General features: G+C 45.3%; 2 protein-coding genes across 16 annotated transcripts in view; one reads left to right on the top strand and one right to left on the bottom strand.

Annotated features, from left to right (window-relative positions):
• Positions 1-14,563, top strand: part of LOC144944306 (glutamate receptor-interacting protein 2-like) — a 209,150-nt gene that overhangs the window by 163,433 nt on the left and 31,154 nt on the right. For 9 of the 12 annotated variants that reach the window (XM_078872359.1, XM_078872357.1, XM_078872356.1 and 6 more), the window contains one exon: positions 359-5,254. In XM_078872359.1, coding sequence (XP_078728485.1) covers positions 359-643 — 285 coding nt within the window. In that variant the 3' untranslated portion in view covers positions 644-5,254. Of the gene's footprint in view, positions 1-358; positions 5,255-14,563 lie in introns of those variants that run through there. The other 3 variants (XR_013639573.1, XM_078872355.1, XM_078872354.1) reach the window with 3 other exon arrangements.
• On the bottom strand, positions 6,454-13,688 carry LOC144944299 (von Hippel-Lindau disease tumor suppressor-like). 4 transcript variants are annotated; one of them, XM_078872335.1, is made up of 4 exons: positions 13,601-13,688; positions 10,766-10,975; positions 9,080-9,217; positions 6,454-8,277 (listed from the first exon to the last, which is right to left on the bottom strand). In XM_078872335.1, exons 2-4 carry the CDS (start codon positions 10,959-10,961, stop codon positions 8,099-8,101), a joined length of 513 nt encoding a protein of 170 aa, XP_078728461.1. In that variant the 5' UTR covers positions 10,962-10,975; positions 13,601-13,688; the 3' UTR covers positions 6,454-8,098. The 4 variants fall into 4 exon arrangements, with proteins under 4 accessions (XP_078728461.1, XP_078728459.1, XP_078728460.1 ...); XM_078872333.1 differs by having other exon boundaries at positions 10,770-10,975; positions 13,601-13,682; XM_078872334.1 differs by lacking the exon at positions 13,601-13,688 and adding an exon at positions 13,220-13,591.

Genomic DNA, 14,563 nt, shown 5'->3' with positions numbered 1-14,563 from the left:
GTCGTCATACGGGCTTGGGGGGGGGGGCACGTGGTGGGCATCAGGGGGAAATGCAGCAATATCCTTTGCTGTATAGTACATCTATGCTGCCATGGCTATGCTCCCCGCCTCCATCAACCCACACTGACCAGCACGGTGAAGTGTGGTCGAATAACCCTCACGACCAACTACGTGGAGAGGCCCTCATCCAGCAGTGAATTGGAAAACAAAGGGCTGTACGTAAACATACATCGTAAATCTGAATAGACAAGATATATATATATTATTATGAATATTGAGCTCGGCAATTTCTTTGCACGGCTCAACCCCCCCACGGGCGCTTTCAATTCCCCGCCCGTCCCGGACCCCCCTTTGGCAGGTGAACGACATTCACACGCGGGACTTTGACTGCTGCCTGCTGGTGCCGCTCATCGCCGAGTGTGGCGACACGCTGGAGGTGGTCGTCAGCCGAAACCCACTGCTGTCTCGCCCTCCCCAGCAGCCGGCCCTCCCGGCCCTCCCGGCCCTGCCGGCGCCGCCCAGCCCGCCGAGCCGCGTGCGCCCCGAGCAGCGGTCGCTGGAGTGGAGCGCGAAGGAGGGCGCCACGGGCGGTGGCGACCGCCGCTGCCGCTGGGAGGAGAAGGCGGGGCCCATGAACTTGTGAGCCGTCGGGGGAGGAGGGTCAAGCGGCGAGCGACGTAGCCAGGGGGGCGTGCAGGCGGTGCGACCCGTGGCACGGGGAGGGGGGCGGGCTAGGGTTGCCATCTCTGAGGTACAAGAAAAAACCGGGACGTATTCTGGAAAGAAGAGAATATCTCATAATTCTGGAATAAAATGCATTGGGCTGACCGCTGTATGATTACGATCTGCAAAGAAATTGAACCTTTGAATCTGGCCTAAAAAAGCCAGATTTGCCCTAGACAGCTGCCTCAAAAGGAGGAGGATCCTGGGAAAACCAGGACAGGTGATAACCCGGACCGAGGTCCACAGGACGCGGGGAGGGGACCTGGGCGCTGGGCTGCGACTAGGAGCGAAATTGGACGTGAGCCCCCATTTAATTCATTCTTCCGGGACCCATGCCAACCACGCTACACCACTGATGAAGGCCCCTTGCTAACTGGACCACCAAGCACCGTTTGTTTATGACTCGATGAGGAACTTGCGAGGAGACACCAGTGGTTCTGCGCCACCCCATCAGAGCCATAATTTAATGTCTTGCCCATCCCGATTTGGAGAGACAGCTCAGCTTGCTGACCCCTTGACTGATGAGATTTCACGAGGCCAATTGTCATTGCTGTTGGGATGGATGCAAAAAAAAAGCCAGTGATGATGTGTTGGCCTTTGTACACATTTTGTTCTCTGACAAAACGGAGCCTGCAGAGAATGGGTACAAATTATATTAACATGGAATTCTTTATTTTTAGCGATGGCAATATGCAATAATGACCATATACAGACACCATCTAAACGGGTAGCCGTGCTATTTATTTTTAAGGGTGTCTGGTTGCACTGTTGTCCCTGGTGCAGGTTAGACATTGATGAGGCCCCACACCTCTGTAAGCATAACAGCAGTTGGCTTTGGCAAGGTCAATGCCTGGTGTTTACTATGGAACAGCACATTACAGAACCTCAATACCCGCAACTCTTTCATCCTCTCTCCAGGAGTAAAAATAAATTTGGCAAGGTTAACTTTTAGCGATGTACATCATGCCCTGATTTATCATTGAATTTAGCAAGCTTCAGACGGATTTATTTCATTGATTTGAGATCAATAACTCAAGACTCATTAAGACTTTACTGTATAAAAATATTTCGAGTACGGTATTACTATTTAATGATTTGTTTAGATGATATTACAACTCAAGCACAAGCAGGACATCAGTGTTAAACCTTAATAGTTAGTGTATGCCCATTAATGTGTTGCTGTTAATGTGCATAACATATATTTTTGAGGGGGTGGGGGGAATCTGTATTTGTTAAAGTCAGTTTTTTTCCTTTCCACCGTGGTTAGTTAACACAGACACGCATGTTGTCAGTAAATGCTGTCGACCCACGCATTTCTGGGTGCGAGAGCCACACAAACACAAGCCGCCAACGGTAGCTTGTTGTTTTATTTCATGTGCTCGATTTACACTCGGCACAATAATAACTTAACGAGGGAAGTCGGGGGGGGGGATATGAACCCACTAGCCAGATGCCGCTGGGTTAATTTTCTACTTTCCTATTACTTGGCTATAGGCCACTTGCCTTCATTAAAAGGATTGGATATTCTACATAAAAAACAAAAAAACATGTGTATGTTTGTTTACATTGTTAAGTACTCTATCATAATTAATTTTTATATAATCATAGCTTCCAAATATCATGCTCGTCATATTTTTTGTAAGCCGTTATACCCTCGAACAATTTTGATGATGTGTTTTTTGCGTTACGTTTCTGAGCAGAGATGTCATATCTAAAAAAGATAGGAATGGTTTTGAAGTTGTTTTTCGTGCCACTAAATGTTATATGTGCCTTTTTTTATAAACACACTTTGATGTGTATCAAACCCACTGCTGTACAGTAACATTAGCAGTATAAAATTATAACTGTGCATAAGTATATTCGTAGCATTTTAATTGAAAGGTCATTTAGGAAGGGGTTTTGGGGAAGGGGGGGTGTGGGAAGGGCATACAAGCTGAATCTATTTAATATATTTCTTTACATACAAAAATATTTATAAAGCATAGTTTACTTAGCCAGTGAAACCACATATATGTTTGGTGCTGATGTTCAATTACCGGAACACAACAAAGAGTCATTATTTTGTAAAAATGTGTTTCATTTTCCACGGATGTTCATGCTGTGGAAATAAAACGTCCTTTGGGTGCAGCGGGAGAGATGTGGTCACCTTGGGGGGGAAGAACTTGGCTTGGGGAGACGTCCGGTCACGTGTTACTCAAAAAAAACGAAACAATTTTTTATGTTACCAGTGTAAGGCCCACCGAGCTACATAGCTCTTTTTCAGAAGTGACCAGGCCACGAATAATACCTCAACGAAGTGGCTTATCACGTGGACATTTTTGGCAGCCCAAATACTCTAAACGCGTGACGTTGATTTTTAAATATGGAGGGCAAAACCGGAGAACCCGGAGAAAAATCCACGTGACCGCTGATTGAAAGACACGCAAACTCCAAATATCCAGGCGTCAGTCAGGATCGAACCCACGTCCAAGGCAAGGTAGTTAACATCTCGTCACGTTTCCTCCGCCGTATAAGCCTCACATGCTCCTGCTTGTCCCACTTCTCAAACCCCCATATCCAGTCACCACCGCACTCATATCCCAGGCATCCGTTTCTGCATTCTTTCATTCAATCGTGGAGTCAATATTTTCGCGAGATAATTAAACCCACTGTGCATTTTGAACAGATTCATTTAATTAACGTTACCCATGAAAGTCCCACTGAATCTCAAGATTTGTTTTAGGAGAGTTCCAGCATCAAGATATTTGACCAATTGCATTAATCAGCTTGTGGGAGGAAACTGGAACTTCCAGATAAATGTGTTGGCATATAAGATGAAGCACTCAAAGCTCCACAAACAGGAATTTAATCTACTTTTTCTGAACGACCATATCCTGGGCCACCTCGCAGCAGGTGGGCTTGTGGGGGGGGGGGGGGTTTCGACATCTTTGTGTGATCCACAAACCCTCGCTTCCAGAGTGAGTGCCGGATCAGGCGTGCAGCACTTTCACCCAGCTCTTAGTGGCTTGCACTTTTGGGTTAGGAGTTAGGTTCAGTGCTTGGTTCGTGTGCTCTCTACCCTCAAACTGCTTGCCACATCTTCCTTATTGGAGGGTATACCACCTGATCATTCATTTTAGACTGCTTATCATTTATCCAGAGGTTTTTTTAGGAGGGTTTGATCGCGTCAATATAAATGTGTCGTTAAACCCGCCACCACCCGGCACAACCAATTGGTCAGGTTTGTCACGTAAACGAAACATGCCAATTCATTACTGTGTTGGAGATTGAAGCCACAACAGTTTACAATTCGAGTGGGTTCACTCTCCAACACAGGTGTGCTAAACCAGTAGCGGATTGACATGTTTGCTTACGTGATAAACCTTACCAATTAATTGTGTCGGGTGGTGGCGGGCTTAACGACATATATTTACGCGATCTAACCAAAAAAAAACCTCCATTATGAATATTAGTCGCGAAAGCCTCCTTACGTGTTAAACTGAGCTCGATAGCTCTCGTTCAGAAGCTACCTGGCCACAAAATGATAGCACAACGAAGTGGCTTTATCATGTGGAAATAATTGCTGTTGCTTCAAGTGCTTTTGACCCGCACCAGAGCTCAGCGATACCACCCCCAATCCCACCTCGTGTTGACGCTGCAGGCAACTTACTCGCGAGCGTGCCGTGTCTTTATGAAGACGTGAAGCCGGTGGTCACGTTTCAACGTACACACACAAACACAATGCAGAGTGGAGCTGTTTCAAGAACTGCCGGTGGGACGACACTAGCAGTTTAGTTTTTTTTCCCCGCAATGTACTTATCAACCGACTCGAGGTGATGGAAAGCCACCTTATGTTAGCAGGTGCAAGAAGAATATGAAGCTTCCGTGTCCTGGCGCAAAAAGACGTGATGTCAATAAGAGCGAGAGTTGAAGTTTCCCGTGTTGGCACCACGATGAATATTGCATGCCAGAAACACGTGTTTATTGGTGCGTGGCCGTCGGTCCTGGTGAATTAATTTCAGCACAAACGCGCAGGCTCTGAACGGCTCTTGTGAATCTCACTGACAATCCTGCTTTGTCAATATTTGGAAGCAAAAAAATGTGATGTTGACGATAGGCAGTGATGGGATGAACACGCGTGTAATATACCATGGATTTTGCCTGTAAATTGTATGCATTTTACGGTTATTTCAATGATTTCTTTCGTTATTATTTGCCTTAAAATATCTTGTCACCATGTAAAAGCTTCGACTTATAAATATTTATCCGGATGTTTGACCGAGACGTGAGCGTATTTTTATATAAAACTTTTACTTCTCCGACAACGTTGCATATGCTTCACTGATTGGAGGCAGTTTGTCCACGAGTTTATGAATGTACGATGCCCAGGCGCAGATTCCACACGCGAAGATTCGGCGTTTGAGGATTCCCGTGGTCACGGTCAGATATTTTTGTGATCAATGTTCTGAGCATGTAACCGAGACGCCACTTTTGTCAAGTCTCGACCTTGTGTTTACATGCCGTGACTTCAGAAACGTCTTATAATAAACTTTCTGAAATTAGTACGCGGTTTGTTTTTATTGCTATTCTGATCCTGTATCGTTCAACGCTACGCATATTCCACGTGATACTGGTAGGAACCACCTGGTTCCACCAGCCCACAGGGGATTATTGTGTCCGTCCGTCGTGCATCAAAAAATGGGAGGGGTCGGGCTGGGTGGAGAGGGGCTGGGTGCGGAGGGTGGGGAGGGGCTGGGTGGGAGTGGTGGGGCTGGGTGGGGAGGGGCTGGTCACCCCGTGGTGCCCTTATAAAACTCAACGTTTAACCTACTCACGCCGGCTTGTGCCCGCCCTCACAGTCGGGCATATTTGCGGAATACACCACGCCGCCGTTGACCCTGGCCATTGTCCGAGCAACCCAACGTTCCTACCAGCTCCCTCCGCAGGAATGTGTTTTTACAGATTAATTTTGCAATGGATATGTCCGTAAGCTCCAACAGCTGATGGGATTAAGTCGACAAACTATTGCAAGTGCTAAATATGATTTTTTACTTATTACTCGTTAACAATATTGGTCAAAATAGAATATTAAAAACTTGTAAAGATTAGACTGTCATCTAGCAGGCTTCCATTCATGTATGGCCGTGGAATTTGAATTGGACATTGCAATAACCTTATCGCATTACAGATTTCAATTGAAATGCAATTAAATATATTGACACAATAGTGTTCGTGGAAATGCAGAGCTTCCAAGTATTGACTTCATAACTATAGCATGCAGAAGTCGTCACGTAAAAAAAGTTTGCTATTGAGCAATAACACAGTACTGTTAATATTAAGTCACAGCTACACTCTAACGCCACCTAGTGGAGAAACATAAATTGTATTAATATTATTGGTTCTTTCGGTAAAGTCACGTCGAAGGCAAATAATACAATAATAAAAATGTAACAATAAAATTATCACGTTTCGGCCACAACGCAAGCAGCCGTCGTGAGAATTTTATTGTTTTATTTTTATTATTTGATTATTTCCCTTCTACCTGACTTTACCGAAAAAACCAAGAATATGAATCCCTGCAGTCACGAAAGATTTAAATAGAAATTTTATTCGTTATGATGGTAGATCAATATAGGATGGCCAAGCAGACAAACAAGACAGTGTATGCTTTGAGTTAACTAAACTAACCTTACACAGAAAAGGGTGGACCCGATGTTATTTATCACCCGAAACGCTCAACAACACAGTACGACGAGTTTATATTTTATTAAATTCGTTCACCAAAAACAGGTGTACAGGCATTTTACTGAGTTGCGAAGCTTTGTATACAAAAATATCTACATAAATAACTGTTTACAATGAACATCTTCTTCAGAGAATGGGGATTGGCAAATTCCAATTTAAAAAATGCCTAATGTTGCTCGCCATATTTCATGGCCATAAAACTAAAAATGTTGACAAAAAAATGATTGGAAACATCTAATTCAAAAACACTAGCTGCGTGTATTTTATTACAAAAATAATTTACGTGTTTATTGATCCACTGCTGAAAGGCCTCCGAAACCATGTCGGTCATGAGGATTATTTGGTCAAACAGCACCACGACGGCCAGTACGGATTGGCAATGTGACCTGTGGAAGGGAATTAAACTCCGATTCAGAGGTATACCAACCACTGCACTACTCCTCCCCCATTCATCTCACGTTTTATGCAGTCGTTCATCCAAATTGCATCTTACAATCACTAATAAGCCATACAAATTGAAGGCAGCCTGGCAGTGAGCCGGTGTCATTCCGAAGCTCTGCAGACCTATATATATGTACGTGTTTTCGGCCAATTACTTTCGTGCTTATACATGTGGGAGAAAACCAACAGGTGGAAGGGGACAGGCAACACCATCACGTATAGAGGGGACATAATACTAGTCCACACTTTGGTGTACCATTCTATGGCAACTCGACACTCACAGCAAGGGATGCCGTGATTTTAAATCATGAATTTTGGATACATGTGCATCTGTCAGTGTTAAATAGGAATGCCGAAATAAAACAAATGAATGGCATATAAATTACTAAAGGAACATGTAACATTGTATTCACTGTTGGTATTCAAGCATAACAGCTACATTTCGAATTTCTAGGTCAATAAGATGGTATCGTTGTAACCATACCACTGATATTTGCAATGCGAAAGCTTTTTGAATACATTACTTTAAGAAATCGACTAAGAAAATCTAGCACCAACCACACCGACTTCCAGGAACCGTCAACACCATAGTGGTAATGCACAAACTCAAACTGGGCTTGTGTTAATCATACTCACGTCTGAGGCTATGTTATCCCATCTCAGATATGATGTTTTGAAATAAAAATGCGAACCATTACATGTGCAGTGAGTCGTAAAGAGAGTTAACAGTCTACGGCCTAACATGATGCCACCTATAACATACATATCATAGACGTGGCCACTGACAAAACTCACAAGCAAATGCTGAAAAGGAAAATATATATATATTTTAAGCATATGGAGAAATGTATGCTTGGAATAAATTCAGGTACATACCCAAATCAAAGCTATAACTTTAACTGTGAAGAGAAGTGTGGCTCAGATGGGACACTTCTTTTCAGGGAACAAACGCTGGCAAACAAGAACGGCCGTAGATCGTTCAGCAAAGATGACAACGCACCAGATGGGAGATAATATGGAGTGATGAAATTAGTTCACGCGCAGGAGAACGATTGTGGCGTCACAATTTCATGAGGAATGCCAATGTGGTGAGGGCTCCATCCAGCGGAGAAATTAAAATAACTCCATGACGATGAGAGCGATGGCAGCCCAACATCCATTGTGGTCCCGGTGAGACACGCGGCATCTGTCGAGCGAGCGAGCTAGTTAGTCAGTGCTCCGCGCCATCCTCCTGTGCCGAACTGCGACGCAGCTCCGCAAGCTCCCGCTGCAGGTCGGGCACGCGGGCCAGCTCCTGCTGCAGGGACCGCGGGATGGGCAGCTGTTCAAAGTCCTCCTTTGGCACCAGCTGGCGCGTCACCTGTAGACAGCGCTCCACCAGAGTGTACACTGCACGCGCATATAAAATACGTACAGCGCGCACACACACACACACGCACGGGTTAAGGGGTTCTGAGTGGTGAGAGGTACAGCTTCTGCACAGTCTAACATCTGTAATTCACTACTGTCTTGAGGATAGTTTATTTTAGCATTGTGGTAGTGAAGTAGCGATTCTCCGTGTACAAACTTTTGGTCAGTTCATTGTTGCATGAAGGCCTTCCCATTTGACCATACTATACCACATTTGTAAGTCCAGGTTTGTGGGAACATACAGAACAATTTATTTTGTTGCACTGCCCTCTGCTGTCCACTCTATGGATCTAGCAGGGTGGTGCAGTGGTTATATCAATCCATTTGTGCATCAATATAACTTTATATCTATAAACATAGAACAAAATGCCGTACAAAATCTGTAGTGCATATTAATATTCATGGCACAGCGGTTAAGTGCACAAGTCAAAATTAGAATTCAGCATTTTCATATCCTGGTCAGGATGGGGGGGTCAGCCAATAATTTTTCCGAGGTCTGTAAAATATTTACCACGTCATAGTTGTTTTTACTTGAACGTGCATACAGAATATCCACCGTTAGATCTGGGCTGTAAATGGATGAGCTACCCCACAATCCACTCAGTGAGATCCCCACCCACACTTTGGAAATTTGTTGAAAACTAAGTTATTCAACATTAAAACAATTCGCCATGCTCATCTGAGCACGACACAACTTCGGCTCTGGTTTTAAGACTGTGCGTGTGTGTGTGCGTCTCGACTGTGTTACGATTCGTTGTGGTGTGTGTGCGTTATAATGCACCTGGCAGTGTAATTTTGATGGGGACGTATTGCGGTCGGCCGTTCTCCCCAATGTTGCCCAGCTCCGGGAGGAAGACGTCCCTCCTGTTGGCCAACAGCCGGTCACCGGTTGTTGCATCGCGAAACAACCAAGGGTGGCCTGCACAAGAAACGCATCCCATGCGGACAGTTTTGTACGCACGCATGTATGTTGAACTTCTTTCACGCCGTACGTAGCCAACCGTGCTAATCGGGGGTAATTTTTTTACTTTCATGATACACATTACATATATGTCACATACAGTATTTATAAATGAAAATGAGGTATATGAGGTTGTCATACCTTTCAGTTTCAATAAGGGAAAAACATTTTTGTCGATTTGTTTGTATTTCTCCCTTGTGATGAGACTTTGTAGGATGAATTGGTCTGTAATAAGGTTGGCACTGACAAGGGGCTGACAGGTATATGATGTCAATTCCATTTTATGCAAGTAATATGGGTGTTTTATTATGCAATTGCAAATGTTATTGGGAATGTAAATGTTGGTATGTCGAGGTGTGTGCATCATGAATTTAAGACAGATTATCAGAAGAGTAGGGGAAGTGGTGTGCACTATGCATTATATTACATTTTGAAGGAAGAGTGGTTAATTTTGTTAGCACACCGTGTCACAATCCACGTGACCCAGGTTTGCTTTCTAGCCGACTGGCAGCAAGATAACAAGACATTCCAAAATAATGTTTTTCGAAATATTTAAAAGAAACACGACTATCCAAGTGAGATCGCAACGCCTGTGAGTGTGGCAGCAGTTACTCAGGATTGTCACTCCCACCAAATCAGCCAATCGACTGCCAGGAATACAACTCCGTGCAACATGGCCAATTTAACATCATCGCTCCGTGCACTTCATTCGATTTGTGAGCGAGATAAGCACGTGTTTTAGCGTTATTTATATTCGTTATTAATGTCATGAACAATATTTTTGACATTGACGATCAACTTACAAATGTCTTGACTTGCCCCGATCCCTTGATCCCCTAAATTTTGCCACCGAGGATGTTCAAAAATATCTTTGCCATCAAAACTACATACCTGAAATAAGATATCCACATCTGCTGAATAATATATGTCGTTATCTATTGCCAAGTCCTTTTTTTATACTGATATTATTTACATCCTTCCTTGATAAAAAAAAAGAGAATGGATATAGAGAAGCGCTGTACAGTACATTTATTGTATTACCACACGAACCCTCGCCTGAAAAGCCCTCTCTCCTAGATAGCAGACTTCAACCTTGGAAATAAGCTCCTGAACATATTGCCATCGTAAGCGAAAATCTAATTGTATTCGTCATCTTCTTGGTTCTTTCGGTAAAGTCACGTAGAAGGGAAATAATAAAATAATACAAAAAAACATTCATTTCTTGCGACGTTTCGGCAGACGCTGTCCTTCCGACAGCCCTGTTCTTCACCTGAGGACGGCTGCTTGCGTTGTGGCCGAAACGTCGTGAGAATTTGATTTTATGTTTTATTTTTTATTATTTCCCTTCTACGTGACTTTACCGAAAGAACCAAGAAGATGAATCCCTGCAGTCACGAAAGCTTTAAATCGAAACGTATTCGTCATTATGATTATTCCCTTTCCCCTGGACCCATGCCGACAACGCGAGAGAGATGGCCTTAGCCGGAGCTCGCCGATGAGACAGACCCACGTAAGTGTTGATGGAGAGGGCTCGCTGAGACGGGATGTCGGCGTAGGGCACGGGAACTCCCTGGAAGTCGAGCCACAGCGGGCGCGCCAGGCGCTGCGTGTAGTTGCAGAGCAGCGCGAACGAGCGAGCCCGGCTCCTTGCCGAGCGAAGCTCCCGCCCCTCGCGCGCGCCTAACCGTGGGTTCTCGGGCATCGGGGACCCCTGCGCTGTGGGCGAACGTCAAGATGCAAAGTCAGAATCAAAAGCGACGCTTTTGTACCCTCACACCTCTTCTCAAATTTTCAGTTTTCATTTCAGTTTCATTTATTAGGTATAGCCCTGTGAGCCATTCGGCTCTTGAATCAGGTGCAACCGCAACAAACAAAAACCTGAACAAGGAGCATCTTAAAGTGACTACGCGCAAACAGAACAATCCAGGAAAGAAACAGCAAAGTCTTCCAGAAATGAGCGATGGGTAGTACTCGACGCTCATCTCTGCCGAGATGTCGCGCCAAATTAGTGGTGGTGGCTTGCGAAAAACGTCGGGTTGTGACGGCTCAACATTTTACTGGGATTCCAAATGTAATAACTGCCACCCCAACTACTATCGCTCAAATGATGGAGACGGGTGCATAATTTGATGCCGGGTACTGCGATAATATAATTTTCATCGATCTATCCATGTCGAGTGTCGTCTCTCCAATCAAATGAGAAATGGGGGGGGGGGAGCTTATCTTTGTTGATGGCTTACAGACAAACAGAAATATTTCAACATGTACCAGTTTCCAGTTGACCCTTCACCAAGCCACACTGACAAGTGTCAATAATGGCCAACCTCCACGACTGACACGGCATGTGGAGGAGGCCTTCATCCAACAGTAGATTGAATAAGGACTATGAGTTGACCTTATTTATTTAAAGTATTTTTTACTGGATAGGAAGCAGATATATGTATCTACTTCAAAAACGTATCCAATGCACCTGGATAAAAAATAAAAGTCTTTCATAGTTTCCAAATGTATTTAGGACGTACGAAATAATATTTACATGAAACAAATGACATGCAATTACTGAGAGCTTATGACAACGTTACAGTGAACGGTCATTAAACTCGTGAATAATCAGAGGCCTCTTGTCAATCCACTGCTCGATGCAGTCCACCCCACCATGCCTTTTCAGACATGGGTGGTTATTTGATCATATTTCACCACACTACGAGTTGGTGTTCAGGCAGAGCAGAGGTGGCGAGCACAGACGTACAATTGCCCTCGCTGCAAATATTTATCCTCTTGATTCTTTACACGTGCTTTTTTACATTTTAGATCCTACATGCCCCATAGCAAGGGCTAAATTGTCTCCATAAGTGATGTGACAATTCATTGAACCCACGCTTGGGTTGGTAAACTCCATACCAAGACGCGCATCCATCTGTGAAAAGCTTTATAACTCACTGGATTCCTCCAGTATACATATTGATTCTACACTAATACTCAGACAAGGACTACACCGAAGTAACTACGGTTACACGACATTTGAACCAATTGCACTACCACCAGCCCCTTCCGTCAGCCCACTGAAAGATGGGAGCCTCTCCATGCTGGTCTGTGGGCTATTTGACCATACTTCACCACGCTGGTCAGTGAGTGGTTGGTGAAGGCGTGGGAGCATCGTGAAACAGCTCAGCACAAGAGAGCAGCCTATAACACCTGCTATGCACAGCGGTCGACCACATCCACAGACCTATCAACCCCTTATCAGTGCCCTATCTTACTGCAGACCAATTCAGACCTCATTGGTCACCCCGTGCCCTTATAAATCTCAACGTTCATCCTACAACGTCCCATCACAAGGGAGAAACACAAAGACACAAACATTTGTTGCCTGTATTAAAACGGCTGTATTCCGTATGAACCTGAAATCCATTTACCATGCACAAAAATACTAAGTAAACCGTATGGGTTGACAGGTATGGTAGTGTACATTTTTCGATTTAAAGCTTTCGTGACTGCAGGGATTCATCTTCTTGGTTCTTTCGGTAAAGTCACGTAGAAGGGAAGTAATAAAATAATAAAAATAAAACATAATAAAATAATTCTCACTTATTTTATTATGTTTTATTTTTATTATTTTATTACTTCCCTTCTACGTGACTTTACCGAAAGAACCAAGAAGATGGTAGTGTACAGTTGTGTATTGTATAGTAGTGGTGTATCCCATACCTATCAACCCCTTATCAGTGCCCTGTCTTATTCGAGACCAATTCAGACCTCATTGGTCACCCCGTGCCCTTATAAATCTCAAAGTTCATCCTACAAAGACCCATCACAAGGAAGACACACAAACAATACACTTTTTTGCGCGTATTGAAACGGCTGAACGCAGTAAACTCAATTTCCCAGCACAAGCATACGGCCTTAACCTGTACGAGTTGACACGGTCGTGCATCCGTCGCCACATTAAGGAGGACGTACCCACAACACCAACACCACCACCACCAGGCCCCATCTACCCAAACACTAAACCCGTGGCACGAATTCCAACCCCAGCCGCGCTTCGCTTCCGAGATGGGGGGCCCCGCTGATGAAGGCCACGTGGGGGGGGGGGGACGTCGCCTGAGTCCCACCGCCAAAGTTGTTCAACTCGACGGCGAATTGATCAACAAAGCCATCGAATTAAGACTCGGACACGCCGTGATGGCGAGGGCCGGTCGCCTTCATCGTCAACGCGTCTCTTTGTTGTTGTTGTCGTTAAATCTACCGCATCGTACATTGACGTCTCGCCCTATACCAACGATGTAAAATACAACAACAAATAAAACAAAATAAAGCGACTCGGGGGTTGACGATGCAAACCTTGCGCGCCGAAGTTGTTTTGGTTCGTACCCACAATGCAGCGGTCGATCGGATATCACGTGGTGCTGCATTTTACCCACGTTGCCCCCCTCCCCTTCCTCCCCTTCCTCCACCACCAACCGTCATAAGTCACGTGCTTATGTTTTCTTCGCCACCGCATCCACCCGAAAACCCGCCCACCACATCCGCTCCACCCCACCCACAACCCCACCCCACCCTACCCCATCCCACTCAACCCCACCCCACCCTACCAAAGTTGCCCCCACCCCTTCACCCCACCCTACACCACGCTACACCACCCCACCCTACCCCAATCCCACCCCACCCGACACCACCCTACCCTACCCCATCCCACCCCACCATACCCCACCCTACCATACAACACCCTACCCCACCCTACCACACCCAGCCCTACACCACCCACCCACCCCGCCCTACCACAACCTGCCCGACCCAACTCACCCACCCGACCCCCCCACGCCCGGACCGCCTTTGTCTCCCCAAGTGATGATGTTTTACACACCGCACCTGGTACTGTACTAGTTTGAGACTGAGTCGACCTAGAGGAGGGCCCAGGACCGGTTCAGATAATCGTCACTGGTGTTGGTGGCCGTGAGTGGGAATCGAACTCAGGTCACCGGGTTCGCAGAGCAGCGCCCTAACCGCTGCACCACCGCTCCCCAGCCACGCCACGTGGACGCTGAGTTGGAAACAGCTGATCCCAGCAGAGGGCAGCACTGGTCCAGGCGTGGCTACAACCTGCCCAAATGAATTGGAGAAATTAATGAATGGGTGGTTAAGTAAATGGCTGATAGGAATTGTGGATGAATAGGGGGATTCGTGAATGGGTGGATGGATGGATGATTGGAACTCATCGTATTTTATATAGCGTCTTGACCAAGGCGCTTGACAGATAATAGAAAATGGTTCTTGTGAATGTGTAGTGGGTTCACAGGCGTAAGC

Source organism: Lampetra fluviatilis, chromosome 34, assembly GCF_964198595.1.
Source record: "Lampetra fluviatilis chromosome 34, kcLamFluv1.1, whole genome shotgun sequence".
In the NCBI taxonomy this organism is placed as follows: Eukaryota; Metazoa; Chordata; class Hyperoartia; order Petromyzontiformes; family Petromyzontidae; genus Lampetra; species Lampetra fluviatilis.
The sequence above is the reverse complement of the archived record's forward strand: the minus strand, read 5'-3'. Positions and strand labels throughout refer to the sequence as shown.